The sequence below is a fragment of the Cladophialophora yegresii genome, assembly GCF_000585515.1.
Source record: "Cladophialophora yegresii CBS 114405 chromosome Unknown aczIN-supercont1.1, whole genome shotgun sequence".
Classification (NCBI taxonomy): domain Eukaryota; kingdom Fungi; phylum Ascomycota; class Eurotiomycetes; order Chaetothyriales; family Herpotrichiellaceae; genus Cladophialophora; species Cladophialophora yegresii.
The window spans coordinates 4,903,250-4,919,799 of NW_006913045.1; the positions used below are offsets into that span (position 1 = coordinate 4,903,250).

Below are 16,550 nucleotides of genomic sequence, written 5' to 3' on the forward strand. Positions count from 1 at the left end.
TTGATATGTCACGGCGGAGGTCTCGCAAAAGCAATCATAAATACCGTAAATCACTTCGTGCTCTCCGTCTATCCCTCAAACTACACAGTACACTGTAGACGCAATTTGACTGCGGTCCTAATCCACCGATCCCGCATATCCCTCAGCCATGACATTCCATCCCGACTCCCTCCCAGACCTTACAGGCAAGGTATTCATCGTGACGGGCGCAACCTCCGGCATAGGATACCACACGGTCGCACGCCTCGCGCAACATGGCGCCCACGTGTATATGTGCGCACGCACCCTGGCCAAAGGGACCGCCGCGAGCGGTCGCATCAAGTCGACCTATCCTGACGCCCACCTGTCGGTGCTGGAAATGGACCACACGTCGCTCTCGACCGTCGTCGCCGCCACGAAGCACTTTCTCTCCCAGGAGACGACGCTCCACGGACTGATCAACAACGCCGGCATAATGGCGACGCCGTTCGAAACGACGCAGGACGGGTACGAGATCCAATGGCAGACCAACTATCTCGCGCACTGGGTCTTCACGCGCCACCTCACCCCGCTGCTGCTCGAGACCGCCCAGACACTTCCGCTGGGAAGCGTGAGGGTCGTGAATTTGTCCTCGTCGGGCCACTATTCCGCGCCGAAACGCGGGATTGACTTTGCAGACACGTCTCTGAGGGATGCCAGCCCCATAACCCGGTACGGACAGTCCAAGCTCGCGAACATCCTCCACGTCAAGACACTGGATAAGGTGTATGGCCCGGACGGGTCTGCCGCTGGAGACGCACAGATCTGGACAGCGGCCGTTCACCCCGGATTGGTGGATACCAGTATTGCCGACCACGCTTCGCTGCCCCTACTATTCAAGTGGGTGATCGCGCCATATAAAGCCATGGGAGGCTTTCTTGATGGGGACAAGGGGTCGTGGACGAGCGTCTTCTGCGCGGCGAGCCCGCTGATGAAGAAGGAACATAGCGGTGCTTACTTCCAGAGGGTCGCGGACCCGAAGGGCTGGCAGAGCGCCATGGCGAAGAACGCTGAGCTTGCTGCGAGATTGGAAGAGTGGACGGAGCGAGAGATGAAGAAGGGGGGTTGGGTTGATTAGTGGCCGGAGGATACTCACTCCAGGCACAGCGGTTCTCTAGCAGGATGGCATTGAACCATACCTGCAGCGATTGGGCATGGCTACCTGATGTTTTATCTTGATATAGCACCAGGGCACATGTGATGATATTTCAGTGGAAGCTGACGCTCGTTAGTGCTCAATGAGACTGTCCCGGTGTCCGGGAGCTTCGGTGCTCTACTGAACAGTCTCGCTGGCTTCTCGGCGCTCAGGAAAATATTGTGACGTCAAGCAAATGGAATTAAAAGTTACGACCTCGTCCTCCGTTTGGATCAACAAGGGCAATTGATTCAACTCGCATCAATCCACCAGTCCACCAGTCCGCCTTTGTTGTCTATTATTCTCCTATGGGTCGCTCTGAATTTACATGATCTTCCTTGCAGCTTATGTACGGAGTACAGTACTTGTCCTAATACGCAACTCGAGCCTTGTTGATACCGCCTGATCTGCCAGACACTCCTCTTTACCGGAGCTCGAGCCATCTCTCACCCCTAATTGACTAGCTACACGAGACCTGGTTCATCATGGCGCCAGTTCCGGTCACCATCATCACTGGGTTTCTCGGAGCTGGCAAGACGACCTTGATCTTGAACCTCATCCCACAGTTGCCGAAAAATTACAAGCTTGCGTTGCTGAAGAACGAGTTCGGCGATGTGGCGGTTGATTCGCAGCTCGCGGGCTCGGCCTCCATCTCAGGGGTTCGAGAGTTATTGAACGACTGCATATGCTGTAACCTTGTCGGCCAACTCAGTGACGCTCTGTTCGAGCTCAAGAATTCCGTCGACCCCAGCAGGGTCATTATCGAAACGTCCGGTTCGGCTTTCCCTGCGACGCTGGCAATGGAGGTCAATCGGGTGTCGAGGGAAAACCCAGGCTCGTTCACCCTCGACGGCGTCATCAGCGTGATTGACGTGGAGAACTGGAAGGGCTACGACGACACAAGCTACACGGCCAAGATGCAAGCCAAATATACGGATCTGATCGTGTTCAACAAGTGGGAGCTGGTTGATGAGAGGAAGTTCGAAGACGCACTGGACCGCGTCGGCGACCTGGACGTACAAGTCGCGTGGGTCAAGAGTCAGAGAGGCTGGGTGGACGTGGAGATCGTCATGGGTATCGATGGAGCAATGGTCCGGAACGAAGGGTTGCGAGGAGCAATCGAGTTTAACGAAGAGAACACCCACGACCACACTGACGGACACGCACACGCACACACCCATCATCAGGGCGAAGTAGAGGTCTTGAGTGTAGTGCTGACGAATGAAGATCCGTCGAAACCGCCCCAGGGCGTTGTCCTGGAATCCTTTGAAGATCTGCTTCTTTCCGCGCCAAAGGACGAAGTCTACCGCATCAAAGGGCTTGTCCTGTCATCCAAGCCGCCTCCGGAGTCAACAGGCGACAGAAAACCCGGCATTGCAGTCGACTCGGAAGGCCAGAGTCTCTATGTCTTGAACTGGGCATTTGGTCGATGGACCTACACGCCACTCCCGAGCAGGGCGTTCAAGGCGATGGAGAATGCGAGTGCGCGACTAACCTTTATCCTTGCTAGAGGAGAATCTAGTAAATGGATCCGGCGCCTCCAGAAGGGAGACTTTATTGCTCTTGAGGGGCAAGATGGGAAAGAGGAAAAGGGCTCCCTGAAGATTGACACAATTGGATAACGAGTGAGACTCACGCCCGAAGCAGGTCTCGGACAGTTTTGGAAACTCGCTCGAGGACTTTGGGACACCGGGGCTACCACGCGGGGCTTTGACATGAGGTGGCGGCCTGACGTGCATCGTAGCATTGAGGACTACGTGCCGGACTGCGAGGAATGCTGTTTGTTGCACGGTCAAGACAAGAAAACCCCGGGAGGGCGTGCTCCCTCGAGGCTTGGAACTGACCACCAACGCTAGCAGTGCTTCTCACTGGTATGCACCCCCTTCTCATGCCATCAACAAAGACGGGTCACGCACCGCACCGTTACCATTACAACAGCGCACGAACCTCACCTTTGCCATCTAGCTCCATAAACCTCACAACCTGTCCAAGATGGTCGAACCCCCAGAAGCCCTCCACCTCTCCCTTGACGTTCTCGCATTGAAACCACGGCAGACCAAACGCGCCGTCCTTGAACGATGCCTCCGTATTTTGCACCAGCTGCTTCTTGACCTCCGGGCTCCCCAGCCTCTCAACATGTCGCTTGACCACTTCCTCGCCCAATACTGGCGTCAGCACCTTGGCGAACACCTTCGGGTCTGAGAGATCGCCCTCGTCCCCTTTGGTCCAGAGCGTTTCCCAGAGCGTGTCCACCGCCTTGAGGAACACATCCTGCGTGCCCGCCTTCCGATGACCGTCCAGCCACAAACTGGTCAGAAATCGCTGGACCTGGATCGTCGGCTTCGGAAACCCCTTGGGTTGTGCGTCGGACATGGGGATGTGGAACTGGCGGGCCCAGCGGAGCCGTTCGCGCTCGATCCATTTGTCTTTGTTCCGGATGTCGATGGGCGCAACGTTGCCGCAGGTTTTGTGCAGCCCGCCCAGCAGGATGGGCGTATACGTTACTTCGACGGACTTGAAGATTGGGGAATGCTATATCGAGTCAGCGAGGTCGATGTCATGGGCACACTGATGAGAAATGTCAAGCAGGGACATATGAGACTATGGTATCGAATGGGCTGGTCGAGGCTCAAGCGCCGGTGGTATCACAACCGTGCCCACCTGTGTTAAGCATCGATCCGCACCAGGCCACGGGATAAAATGGAAGATGTCCTCCAAGACTTGACAAAACCGAGACAAGGTATCGGCGAGCGGGCGAAGCAGAGCAGAACAGAGGACCTACCCTTAGGAAGTAATACCCCATGTAGCAAAAGGGACTGACAATGTCGATATAAAAGGTGATTTTGCCCGGCATTTTGATCAAGCCGGAGAGATAGAGGCTCGTACCGTGGGCGATGCCGTGCCTGGCGTCCTGTCCTGTCGGTTGCTACACGACGATATGGACCGCGTGAAGGGAGCCGGAATGATCAATACAGTGTTCCGCCTTGGACCTGACCTCACTTGTGCCTACCACAGTAAGTTACAGTAGAATCGTAGAGACAATTGAGGTCACACAGTACTCCGTAGAGACATAGTGCAACCGGAGCAAGAAATCTGGGGTAATCAGACGGGGAAGCTCTGGAGCCGAGGTTCGTCGTTGCCTGTCGCTGAATTGTCCGAACCTGCGGCATGGACCTGCCTGCGCATTTTGAGCAATTGGCTTCACTACTCCTGCAGTACGTGCATGTCCTGGCTGTGAGTCCCTGCGCATCTGTAAGCCCCAGTTCGCAAGTTCCTCGCCAGCAACAGAACGCACTCAGCTTCATGTAGTCAGTCTGTTTGCCGCGTCGGCGCTCATCGCACCTAGGCCTTCCCTCGAGCTGCAGGAATTATTGTCGCAGCCACTGATTATGGAATAAATATCATAAGATCTGTTCTAACTCAGGGCGAGTGGCTTGTTTAGGAGTGTCTGTCCTATATGATCAGGGCATCTTGCGGCTATATGCTGGTGAACTACGGCCAGTGTTGCCAGTCTCCTGTTCGTAGCCTCAATGTGTGGGAGGTGGGTGACCAGAAGAGGTAACACATACACAATGAATGGCTTCAGACTGCTGGCCTCGTCTGCGGCCACTGCTATCACGATGATTATGATTACTTTTGGTGCGACGATGCAACATTCCTCTATCGCTCCAGCATATCCTGCTTATTGCCGACATGAATCTGGAGGATCGTCGAACCGCCTCCACGGACGGCAGATAGATCCAACCCCGCCAAAGCTAAGGAACGACCGGTCGATAAGCCAAAGTCGATAAAGCGTCTTACTTTGACGAGATTCCATTATCGCCGACGCAAGGGGGTGGGTTGGAAAATGATTCCAAAGCAGGCAAAAATGATGGCATTACATTTCCTCTTTCACATGCAGCTCGTACGTCGGGGCTGATATCTGATATCTGACATCCATGGGGATGGCGTCCTATCAGCGGTTACTGATTAGCGGACTTGTGTGGATTTTCCATGCCTAGAGCTCCCAACCCGCTGGGCTGACATACTGGATACACTGGTAAGGTCCCATCGACGCCTCGGCGTCGTGCTTCGCCTGAGCACCGTTGACCATACGAAATACTCCGTACTGTAAGCATAAACGATGCTGGAGATACTGTTGTACTCGGTTGCTGTCGTACTCGTACTTGCCCCCTTCGAGCCCTGCTGCAGGCCGAGATCCCACTTCCTGATCACCCAGATTCGGCTATTGTTTCCCCTGGCCACGATCAGCAGCGGTGCCCGCAGCTCCCAACAAGCTACGAGTACTCCGTACACTTGGGATCGAAGCGAGCTGCATGAGGCAGGCCAATCGTCAAGAAGTCTAAGCTTGATTTCGGATCGGGGCACTGGAGGTCTCTTGCCTGCGCCTGAGATCATGCTCGTTGACGCGTGCACAGGGTCCTCCACCTCCAAGCTTTCGGGCATGAAAATTTGGATAGCAGCGACGCCGCCAAGCGCTACACCTTGCCGCCAAGGATCATTGTGCTGGAGCTATTTCGGCGCGATGAGGTCTCAAATACTACGTACCTCCACCTCTCACGTGCGAGCAATTTAGGTTGAGTAAGATGAATCTCAGGCGCTCGTATCCCGGCTGCGTAGCCGCCCTCGGGCCGCTGACCGTCACCTCAGCAGACGCGCACCAGAAGAATCCCCAAGCCTGGCCGGGGGGAGGCGCCATGGGGTAGGTGGGAGTGGGGTGGAAGAGGTCAGTCAGGGACGGGAAGTAGACACACCCCAGCTGTGCAAGAAGAAAGTTTTCGCTACGATGAGCTCGAGTAGGAAGAAAGTGATCGAGTTCAGCACGCGACAAGTAACTCGGAACAGATTGTCGCCTCGCCATGCCGATCTTGTAGTTTGTGCCCCGCCCTGACGTCGCCGGCGCAATCTTTGCATTTTGCAGCTTGCAGCTTGGAGCCGGCAGCTGGTCTTCTATCCTCTCCGTCTCTTCTTCCTGAATGTTTGCAACTTGAGAATAGCACCCGACACACCATGGATCACTCGTATCCCGGTAGCAAAGAGAAGAACGGCGACGTGGCCCACCAAAGGCCTGGCTCCGGCGACGTCCAAGAAGGCTTCATCAGCGACAATGCCGACAACCTGCAACGCCATCTCAACAATCGCCAGATCCAGCTGATCGCCATCGGAGGCTCTATCGGAACCGCACTGTTCGTGAGCATCGGCACCGGCCTGTACAATGGCGGCGCGGGCAACTTGTTTCTGGCGTACGCCATCCAGAGCATTGTCCTGGCCATGGTCAACAACTCGGTGGCCGAAATGAGCACGGCGTACCCTGTCAGTGGCGGGTTCATTCGTCTCGCGGGCAAATGGGTCGACGACGCCCTCGGCTTCATGTGCGGTTGGAACTTCTTGTCAGTCTCCGTCGCGTAACCACTCGCCAGTCGCAATACTGACGCTTGATTGCTTGTCATCCAGCTTCTACGAAGCTCTCCTCATTCCCTTCGAGATCTCGGCTTTTACATTGGTGCTGTCGTTTTGGAGCGACAGGGTCACGGAGCCAGGGCCCATCGCCGGCGTCTGCGCCGGTGTCATCTTAGCCTACGCGTAAGTCATGCGGGCGTCAAGATGCGTTGTGGCCACTAACGCCGGATCATCGTGTAGCGCCATCAATATTCTCGCTGTCCGAGCGTACGGTGAGGCTGAATTCTGGCTTTCGGGCGGCAAGGTCATCCTGATCTTCTCCCTGTTCTTCTTCACCTTCATCACCATGGTTGGCGGCAATCCCGCGCACGATGCCTACGGGTTCCGGTACTGGACAAACGGACAGGCGTTCCGGGAAAGAATTGACACGGGAGATCTCGGTCGGCTGCAAGGTTTCTTGGCCGCCCTCTCGTCCGCTCTCTTTACGGTCGTGGGTCCCGAGTACATTTCGATTGTTGCCGCCGAGGCCGTGCGCCCGCGCATCTACATCAAGGCCGCCTTCAAGATGGTCTACCTCCGATTCGGCATCTTCTTCATCGGCGGAGCCCTGGCCGTGGGCATTGTGTGCAGCTCCAGAGACCCCGCCCTAGAGAATGTCGTCCTCGGTGGGAGCAACGGCTCCGCGGGCGCCTCGCCATATGTGATTGCGATGAGGAATCTCGGAGTCTCGGTCTTCCCCCACATTGTAAACGCGTAAGTCATCACCTGGCAAGCGTAGCTGCAGGGCCTGGTTACTGACACAAACGCCACAGGCTCATGCTGACCTCGATCTTCTCGGCGGGCAACACCTACACGTACGCGGCCGTCCGCACGCTGTACGGCCTGGCCCTTGAGGGCCGAGCGCCCCGCTTCCTCACGCACTGCAACCGCGCGGGCGTGCCGATCTACAGCTTTTGTGTGGTGATGATCTTCCCGCTGCTTTCGTTCTTGCAGTGCTCGAGCAGCTCGTCCATTGTCATTACCTGGTTTGTGAATTTGGTTACTGCGGGAGGTATGTTGCACATTTCTCCAGACTCATGCAACGGGAACCTCGGGCTGACTTAGTGCCACCAGGCCTGATCGACTACATCGTCATGTGCATCACGTACATTTTCTTCTACCGGGCGTGCAAAGCCCAGGGCCTCAACCGCAGGACGTTGCCCTACTACGGTTACCTCCAGCCCTTCTGCGCCTGGTTCGCGCTCATCTGGCTGTTCGTCGTCACCTGCATCTACGGCTACACCGTCTACCTGCCATGGAACGTGTCCAACTTCTTTTCGAGTTATAGCATGCAGCTCTTCATCCCGCCGCTCTACATCATCTGGAAGCTGATCAAGCGGACCAAGGTCGTCCACCCGCTCGAGGCCGATCTCGTGTGGGAGAAGCCCACCATCGACGCGTACGAGGAGACGTTCCTGGACCCGCCTGTCGGTTTCTGGACCGAGATGATGCAGCTGGTCGGGCTCAAGCGCAGGAGGGGGGGGAATGACAAGCGGCGGCCCAGCATTATTGTGCCCGCCGAGGAACAGGCCGAGAGTGGAAAGTGAGTAGCGCGCAAAAGGAGGCCTTTACGTAGAGTGCAGTAAACCGGGTATATAGTTATACCTCTTGCGCTTGCCAAGGTGTGTTGGCTTGCTGCATTTGGAAAAGGCAGGCTACAGGTTTCAACAAACCATAGGCCGACAGACGAGGCACATGGAGGAGAGCCTCCGAGTCAGTCACCAGTAATGAAAATGAGGCGTGCTCGTTGCCACACTGATACAGTACTTGGTGACTATCATATGGAATTCTGAGGCCTGTGAAGCGGTCCAGCTGAGCGATCCCGCCATGGCACACATGGTAAGACTACTGTGTACATAGGTATGCATCGCGAGGGTATGTGCATAGTATAGAGTCCGGCTCGGAGGCTCAAAACGCGGAGCCACGATGCAGGAGACAAGCTTCGCGGATACGAAGTACATACCTTAAGCCAAGGCGTCGGTGACACCAAACGCTCCTTTTGTCTCTGGACACGGTGAAGGTGATTTCGCGAGCCTCCGAATTTTCAGGCCTCGAGATCAGTGAGACTTGGTGGAGGAGGAGCACTGTAAAACCTGTGGAATCCAACGTACCAAGTACTGTGTATTGGAAATGCCGGTGACGGCTGCTACCTATGCAAGGTAAGCTCTAAGGAACCTGAGTTGCGTCTGGGTTCGGATGCTGATACCAATGGGTACCTAGGTAGTTGCGGCTCTGCCATGGACGGCGGAGAGCAGCGTTCCTTGCGAGAGGACGCCGAATACTCCATTGCCACCATGCAAGGCACCGAGCCCCAAGTGAGTAAGTGATGAGAGAGTGATGAGCAATACCTAAGGTACCTTCACGGGCTAGAATGCGCGTAAGAACCGTACGAACATGAAATGTCGAACGAGACGCGTCGCGATTCACGCATGTTGACTCCGGATACATGAGTTAACACATGTAATGACGAGCTCGGTCCGACTGCCGTGCCACGCGGCTGATCGCATCTGTTTCACGCCTGGTGCGCTATGCTTTTGGACCCCAACGACAAGGAGCATCCATCCATCCAGTCCAGAGTCCAATCTAGCTAGCTGACCAGGGCACCCATCTCAGACCGCTCTTTCCGGACTCACTCCTCTCTTATACGGAATGGTCGGTTGAAGTGTCGGGGTTAAGGCAACATCCATAACTGCCGCCGTTGTGGTCAACAGTCACCCCGAAGACGGAAGTCTGGTGGAAGGTATCACAAGGAAGTACTGTGTAGACCACCTCCAACATGGTGGCGCCACAGGACATCACCTCCGTCCTGCCGACGACATGGCTCGGGCTCATCGGCTACCTCGTGGCGCTCAAGCTCGCCTACGATCTCACGATGGCGATTTACAGGCTCACTTTCCACCCACTGGCTCATTTCCCCGGCAGCAAGCTCGCGGCCGCGACGTACTGGCACGAGACGTACTACGACGTGTTCCGGGGCCACCAGTACGTATGGAAGATCCAAGAGATGCACCGCAAATACGGCCCCGTGATCCGCACGAACCCGGACGACGTGCACATCCACGACCCGGACTTTTTCGACACGCTGTACGGGCTCAAGATGGACAAGTGGGCGTGGTGGACGCGCGGGTTCGCCGTGCCCAAGGCCGGCGGCATGACGGTCGAGCACGAGGTGCACCGCAAGCGGCGGGGCGCGCTGAACCCGTTCTTCAGCAAGGCCAGCATCGTGGCCAACGTGCCCGTTATTCAGGAGAAACTTGCGGTCATGTGTGACCGGCTGGACGCGATCAAAGGGAGTGGCCGTGTGCTGGACCTCGAGGCCGTGTATTTGGCGCTGACGACCGACGTGCTCACGCAGTGCTCCTACGGCTGGACGTACGACTACATCCACCACCCGGAGTGGGCGATGACGTGGAAACTCGTCAACACCGGGGGTCGGGCATCGGCGGCCATTGTGCGCTCGTTCCCATTGATCGGGGCTATTGTGCGCTCGATGCCGCTTTGGCTGGCGATCAAGCTCGTGCCGCCCGTCGGGTTCATGAAGTCGTGGATGCAGCGCGTGGGCGTGCAGGTGCGGAAGATCAAGTCCGACGAGGTCACCATGCGGCAGATCCGGGATGAGAAGCGGCGCAAGGACACCATCTTCGCGCAGATCCTGTCGAGCGATTTACCCGACGAGGAGTTGACCGACGAGCGCCTGATCGACGAGGGCGTCTTGATCGCGACCGCCGGGTCGGAAACCACCGCCTGGGCCATCACCATCACGACGTACCACGTCATGCAGACCCCGGACGTGCTCGCGAGGTTGCGCGCCGAGCTCAGGACGGTGGAGATCCCATCAGGCGACGCCGTCGCCCCGTGGCCCGCGCTCGAACGATTGCCCTACTTGACGGCCGTGATCAAAGAAGGCGTGCGTCTGGCTGGCGGCATGCTCTCGCGCCTGCCCCGCATCTACGACAAGCCGATCCAGTACAAGCAGTGGACCATCCCAGCGGGGACGCCCGTCGCCATGACGCCGCACCTGGTTCTCATCGACGAGACCATCTTCCCCGAGCCCCGCCGGTTCGATCCCGACCGATGGCTCGATGGGGGCGCGGACAAGACGACTAGTCCGCTGGACAAGTACATCGTCGCGTTTGGCAAGGGGTCGCGCAACTGCATCGGCATGCATCTGGCCTATGCGCAACTGTACATGAGCGTGGCGGCCGTGGTCGCGAGGTATAATCTGGAGATGTACGAGACTGATGACAGCGACGCCACGCCGACGAGGGATTTGTTCACTGCGGGGGTGAAGCTGGATAGTAAGGGTATCAGGGTCATTGTGCATGACAAGGATGAGAATGTGGCCTGAAAAAGGAGGCCACGTTGCCTTGTATTGTAGCACGAGGACCGCCGACAATGGCCCAAGGAGCCCTGGCTAGCTTGCCCGCTAGCAGCGTCCCTCTCACCTCAAGTGATATTAGAACTCATAATCATAAGTCCCTCTCACTCGCACAATCATAAGTCCCTCTCACTCGCATAATCATAAGTCCCCTTCACTTTGTGGCCTCCCCCTCCAGCTGCCGTGCCCTGTACTCCCAATACTTCCTGCGAATGGGATCCCACTTCCTCGCCAAAGCGTCAAGACACTCTCTACTCCGCTTTACGTCGCCCTCGAGCCGATAAATGTCCGCCAACCAATCGATCGCATGACTACTCCTTATGGTACCACCCTCGCTCATCAGATTCGCCCCCCTGCCACCCACGAACCCCTCGCAAAACACCCGCATCTCTGTGATGGGCATGCCCGCCCTAGTGAGCACGCCCCTTAGATAATTCCACGCCGACGCGTTCTGCGGCGCCCACGCGATGTGGTCCTTGGCATAGTTGATCTCGCGGTCGGCCACGTCGAGATCGACCACGAGGCTGCCACTGGCGAGGACCTCCTTGCGGATTTTTGTGGCAGAGGCCTCGATGGTGCGCAGTTCCTCGACGCCAAAGACGACAAAATACCGATGATTCCACGCCGAGTTGTTGCGCACGTCGTCGTCGATGAGCGCGTCGACCGCGCGCAGCTCCATGTCTGTGACTAACAAGGGGTCCGGGAACCGGCGGCACAGCCACTGCCGGTACGTCCAGACGTGGTAGTTCTTGGCGTCGAAGGAGAGGATGTGTGCGAGGAAGGCCGGCTCTGTGGGTGGCAGGGTCTCGAGGAGCGATATTAGGGTTTGGCGGTGGTGCCTGGGATGGTCCTCAGGTCAGTAAGCGTGGTGCATGGTCCATCTTGGACTTGTGATCGATGCGCAGTGTGAAAGGTACCCAGTCAAGCAAGAGCAAGCGCAAACAGTGCAATAGACAAACGTAGATCCATGGGCGTGGCAAAACCCACCATATCTGATAATTCTTCAGATTCCGCTCGCTGATGCCCTCCAGCCAGTCCAGTTCCGTCGTGACCCCGTCTTCGACTGTCATCCCCTCTTCCTGCCATAGCGTCTTCAGGATCTTGGCCCGGTAGAGCCACACGGTGTAATGTGCCGGGTTCATCCCGATGATGTCCTCCGTCAGGTCGAGTGCGCGGCGGCTGAATTCGTTGATCGCCATTACAGCTCTCAGGTAGGACATGGCCTCGCTGTAGCGGGGCGAGTAGGCGATCGTGGCGAGCGCTGGGCCAGGGTCTTTTTGGCCTGGGGGCCCGTCGATGAGGGGCACGGGGATGACATCCTTCCAGAGGGGGGAGACGGCGTAGAATGGCTCTTTGGATTTGGGTTTGGGTTTGGGTCTTCTGGTATCGGCCATTGTTTGATACCTCGTAAAACTAGATCCGGTGGTAGGATTGCTCCCCGTGGAGCTGATGGCGATGAGTTCCCAAGGACAAGTAAGGAGTAATAGTCGCTCTAATTTACTTCGCCTCGCTTTGGGCTTGATTGTCCAGACCGAGCATCATCTAGAGAGTCGACGTCGCCCGGGACAGCGTCATCGACTGCACCATGAGCAGAGTTACTACTTCAATCGAGGTGGGCTCGCTTTGTCATTGTGCTTGACTGGAATGAAGAGCACAATATGAAGGTTGGAAGTCGGCTCGGAGGAACCTCAGATTCATCCGGCTGCCACTTCCCGCCTTTACCCGCCCGTATTCTGGGGTAGCATTGATAAATGTGCACGTTGAACTCTCGAAACCAAGATGCACTCCTCTCCCATTCTATCTGTCGTGGGAGGGCATATAGTACAATTGACGCACCCATTAGACAAACACTGCTATGCGCCTTCGCTGGTAAAACAAGAACGAACATGAATATAAATATGTTCACCTCCAGAACTTCCATTCCGGCCGCCTTTCGGTGAGACCCACGCCAACGAGAGCCTCAATTCCTTCTTTGCCGTCAGCATTTAGGAACTTCTGTTGGTCGATCTCTTCACCTCCTTCCTCCTCGGTTCCGTTGTGCAAAACAGCAGGGTAAAGCATGCCGACGCCACTGCCACCCAATGTGGTTGTGTACTCCTCAAACCCGGCATCCTCAAATTGCATCTTCAAGTTAACCACCGCTTTCGGATCGATATCCCGCTTGAGGAGGGTGATGGCACACCCACCGCCGCCCGCACCGGTGAGCTTCGTCCAGCCGATATCAGCATAATCCACCAACTCCCGAATGTGTTCCAACTTTGGATGAGATACGCCGAGCGAGACCAGTAATCCATGGTTGATGCGGAATAAGTCACCTAAGTGTTCAATGTTCGTTTCTGATGTGGGGTCAAATTCATCTGAGGTGATGAGACTGTGTGCTGACATTGTGACCTCGTCGATGCTGTCCAGGGTAGCCTCGGTCACGGCCGGGTATTTCTTCTTCAACGCCGCCACTTTGGCCACTTCTGCAGCAGTCGATCGGGGCTGTTTTGTGTTGATCAATAGTAAAGGCAGTTCCGGGAAGTCTTTGAGTGGTGTTGCCATTGGCGGTTTGGTATAATCAAGTCTCTTAAAAAGTACAGCCCTTCCGTGCGTTGCAACAGTGTTATCGACTCCACTGGGGTTTCCGTGGATACATAGCTCGCCCACAAAAGCCCACTTGTTGATTCTTTCGATTTGTATGTCCACCTCCTCCTCTGGTTGGTCATGATGTGGTCCGGACAGGACATGTATCTGTTTCAGCAGAGCCGCGCTGATACACACGCAGATGCTGGCACTGGAGCCGAGACCTGCTCCGATAGGTAGTGTGGATCGTAGAGTGTAAATACAAGCCTGCGCAGCAGGAGTCTGAAGGCAAAGGAATAGGTAGAGGAAAGCAGAAGCAGCACTCTGGTGGATCTTTCGCTTGTTTTCATTCAAATGAGCTGAGACGGCTTCGATATGAGGGTTCATGGCGGCGACCAGCTCTGGGTCTAGTGATGTGACCATATCATAGTATCGGGGCTTTCGCCCAGTCTTCTGGAAGATAGACCAGGGCAAGTCGTCGATGTTCCAGGTGTGGTCCAGTCCAACATCAGGGAACACCAGCCGAATTGTTTTTTGCGACTTGGAGAGAGCTGTGACCAGCAGGTAGGATCTGAGGGAGATTGCGGCCGCCATCGCGGCCTTCCCATGGACGACCGCATGCTCTCCAAAGACGATGACTTTGCCGGGAGCAGATGTCATAAAAGCAGGCGCCATGGGGGACGAGGATTTGCGCGAGTATGGGGGAGGATGTATCACTCCATCTGTCGAGTGGCCATTGACTCCTTTGCCGCCTTTGACACCGTTCACTTTCGGAGTTCCGTTCATGGTTGACTCGACTTTATGGACCATATCTCGATGAGTGAGCCGGGAGCCCCGAGGGGTGTGTCGACGTAGAGGTATGGCAACGCTGAAAGTTGCGCGAGAGGAGGGACGAAAGAGGAGGAGCAGCCACGCAGCCAGTTGGCAACCCAAAATTTCTAAGAGAGGAAAAGCACCGCTGCGAGTCGCGACAGGCGCAGCCCAACGTCAACGTAGCGGGCCACCACCACTAAGCTTGTCGCTTGGGGCGGCTAGGGACGCTAGCGCTGCAGGTACAGCCCGTTAAAGTTGTGGAACACCAGACCCGGTGGCTTTCCGAGTGGCACCATCGACATCATAGTGCGACTTCAGCAAATACGACTCGTACTGTATGCTCAGAAAGGACTTGTGCATCTATCGAGCGGACTAGTAGGCACTTTGTACAGCCATAGATAGCATCATTGTCATTCATCAGAGTCCGAATCGCTCAGCTCCTCGACTCTCCCGGCTTCCTTTGCCACTTCTACTGGATTCTTGACGTTGACAACTCCTGTCGCCTTCAGCCTCTCAAACAGTACGAAGAGCCGTTCAGCTTCGCGCTCTTTTTCTTCCCGCGTCATATTTGGTAACTCAATGTCTGGCTCCTTGTCCAGCCTCTGTCCAGTGATAGGGTTGATTGGAACTTGGCTGGACGATTCTCCATTGCCCTGGGACTTCGCACTCTCCGGGATCGGGATCTTGTGGGTCATCAGATATCCCGCAGCATATCCATATCCCACGTTCTTCACGTATTCATTGGCGTCTTTACCCGAGAGTTCAAACATCAATCCGGATATTGCTTCTGAGAGGTTGAGCATTCCGGAGGATGTTGTCAATCGCAGGAGTTGAGACGCCAACGATGATGACTTTCCGAGAGGTTGATCGCGTTCCTTGTCGTCAGGTAGAAGACGTGCTTTCATACTGCCGCGCAAATCCGGCGGTGCAGTGTCATTGATCTTCCTCAGGACTGTTAATAGTGGCACTGCCGTAGTGTCGAGTTCCGTTGGTGGATGACCCTCGATGGCAAGTGCAAGTATCGAGATCAGCCTGGCTACTGCCGACCTCGTCTCGGCAGTCTGTGTGTCTCCACCATCAATGTCTAGATTTGCGAGGGCATTGATTAGTAGGTTGATCGGTGGTTGGAGTGGTGGCGACGGAACGTCGGTATACTCGAGGATGCGACAAATGTGTGCAACAGCAGGCTTGAATTTAGCGGCCTGGTCTGTTTTGATACTCGTCGCATTGAAAAGCAGCTTCAGAGTCTCCAACATTGCCATATATACTTGACCTGTAAGTCCTGAACGCTTTGTGTTCTTCGCTTGTTCTGCATGACGAGCTAGCCTTTGGACAATGCTCTCAGCTAAGCCATGCTCGGTGACCAAAGTTTCCATATCGATGCCGGGGTCGTAAGTTAGAAGGAACATAATCCGAGATAGTAAAAACTCCTCGTCCTCATCCGCATCTCGGAGGGCATCAGCTGCCTGCTTGTCGAAGCCGAGCTTAAGCAAGTACTTGCGGGTTTCCGGAAGCAACAGAAGCGCATTAGCAGTGCACCTGAGTGCCTCATGTCTTATTGATGGAGGGAAGTCTCCAAAGGCATAGCTTCCCAAAGTTTTCATCCCATCGGCATCATAAATGGCAGACACGTTGTTCGCATCTCGCCCGAGTACCTTCAGCTTCGCCAAGGCTTCTTCCAGCTGCTTGTGCTCATTTGTCTTGGATCCTAGGGATTCCGTCAGTAGAGCGAGCAAAGCTCGAGCCTCGTTCTGCTGGGGTTGACTTGGCATAGTTCAAGAGCAGAGGCTATTCTGAGTAGGATGGAGTATCGCACAACTCAGGAGGAGTTTGAGACTCATAAGCCTCGAGCCAAGCGATCAAAAGCACAGAGTTCCTCTCTTGTGTTGTTTTGTGATTGATATCAGGTGAGGTTGAGGTGAAGCAACTTGGATAATTAGCTCGCTTCTAGACGCGCACGGTCGAGTGGAGCACACCGTCGAGGCTAAGCTCAAAATAGCTAGTCGGACTTCACGAACTAAATGGGAGCCGCGTCTCGACGCGTTCGCCAGAGTTACGAGGCTGGGATGATCGTGGTGCACTCCAGCTGCATCAACGGCTTTCTCAGTCCTATGATTTCCTATACCACTGCCTGGAGTTCTTTGCCCCCTCGGGAGTGATGGAAGACTGCAGGCAGTCTCAGAAACCCTCAGACCTTGCTGT

The 16,550-nt window shown here is 55.7% G+C and overlaps 8 protein-coding genes across 8 annotated transcripts; 4 read left to right on the top strand and 4 right to left on the bottom strand.

Annotated features, from left to right (window-relative positions):
• Nucleotides 1–148: 148 nt before the first annotated feature.
• On the top strand, nucleotides 149–1,096 carry A1O7_01768 (uncharacterized protein; the record flags this gene model as incomplete). Its single annotated transcript, XM_007755804.1, has 1 exon — nucleotides 149–1,096. The coding sequence occupies one exon, from the start codon at nucleotides 149–151 to the stop codon at nucleotides 1,094–1,096; it is 948 nt and encodes a 315-aa protein (XP_007753994.1).
• A 542-nt stretch (nucleotides 1,097–1,638) lies between these two features.
• Nucleotides 1,639–2,775, top strand: A1O7_01769 (uncharacterized protein; the record flags this gene model as incomplete). The annotated part of the gene is made up of 1 exon (XM_007755805.1): nucleotides 1,639–2,775. The coding sequence occupies one exon, from the start codon at nucleotides 1,639–1,641 to the stop codon at nucleotides 2,773–2,775; it is 1,137 nt and encodes a 378-aa protein (XP_007753995.1).
• A 307-nt stretch (nucleotides 2,776–3,082) lies between these two features.
• A1O7_01770 (uncharacterized protein) lies at nucleotides 3,083–4,007 on the bottom strand (the record flags this gene model as incomplete). The annotated part of the gene is made up of 2 exons (XM_007755806.1): nucleotides 3,083–3,685; nucleotides 3,936–4,007. 2 exons carry the CDS (start codon nucleotides 4,005–4,007, stop codon nucleotides 3,083–3,085), a joined length of 675 nt encoding a protein of 224 aa, XP_007753996.1.
• A 2,156-nt stretch (nucleotides 4,008–6,163) lies between these two features.
• A1O7_01771 (uncharacterized protein) lies at nucleotides 6,164–8,139 on the top strand (the record flags this gene model as incomplete). Its single annotated transcript, XM_007755807.1, has 5 exons — nucleotides 6,164–6,543; nucleotides 6,608–6,736; nucleotides 6,794–7,306; nucleotides 7,366–7,604; nucleotides 7,667–8,139. 5 exons carry the CDS (start codon nucleotides 6,164–6,166, stop codon nucleotides 8,137–8,139), a joined length of 1,734 nt encoding a protein of 577 aa, XP_007753997.1.
• A 1,229-nt stretch (nucleotides 8,140–9,368) lies between these two features.
• On the top strand, nucleotides 9,369–10,940 carry A1O7_01772 (uncharacterized protein; the record flags this gene model as incomplete). The annotated part of the gene is made up of 1 exon (XM_007755808.1): nucleotides 9,369–10,940. One exon carries the CDS (start codon nucleotides 9,369–9,371, stop codon nucleotides 10,938–10,940), a length of 1,572 nt encoding a protein of 523 aa, XP_007753998.1.
• Nucleotides 10,941–11,124: 184 nt separating this feature from the next.
• Nucleotides 11,125–12,364, bottom strand: A1O7_01773 (uncharacterized protein; the record flags this gene model as incomplete). Its single annotated transcript, XM_007755809.1, has 2 exons — nucleotides 11,125–11,809; nucleotides 11,958–12,364. 2 exons carry the CDS (start codon nucleotides 12,362–12,364, stop codon nucleotides 11,125–11,127), a joined length of 1,092 nt encoding a protein of 363 aa, XP_007753999.1.
• Nucleotides 12,365–12,872: 508 nt separating this feature from the next.
• Nucleotides 12,873–14,321, bottom strand: A1O7_01774 (mevalonate kinase; the record flags this gene model as incomplete). The annotated part of the gene is made up of 1 exon (XM_007755810.1): nucleotides 12,873–14,321. One exon carries the CDS (start codon nucleotides 14,319–14,321, stop codon nucleotides 12,873–12,875), a length of 1,449 nt encoding a protein of 482 aa, XP_007754000.1.
• Nucleotides 14,322–14,758: 437 nt separating this feature from the next.
• Nucleotides 14,759–16,120, bottom strand: A1O7_01775 (uncharacterized protein; the record flags this gene model as incomplete). Its single annotated transcript, XM_007755811.1, has 1 exon — nucleotides 14,759–16,120. The coding sequence occupies one exon, from the start codon at nucleotides 16,118–16,120 to the stop codon at nucleotides 14,759–14,761; it is 1,362 nt and encodes a 453-aa protein (XP_007754001.1).
• Between the last annotated feature and the right edge of the window lie 430 nt (nucleotides 16,121–16,550).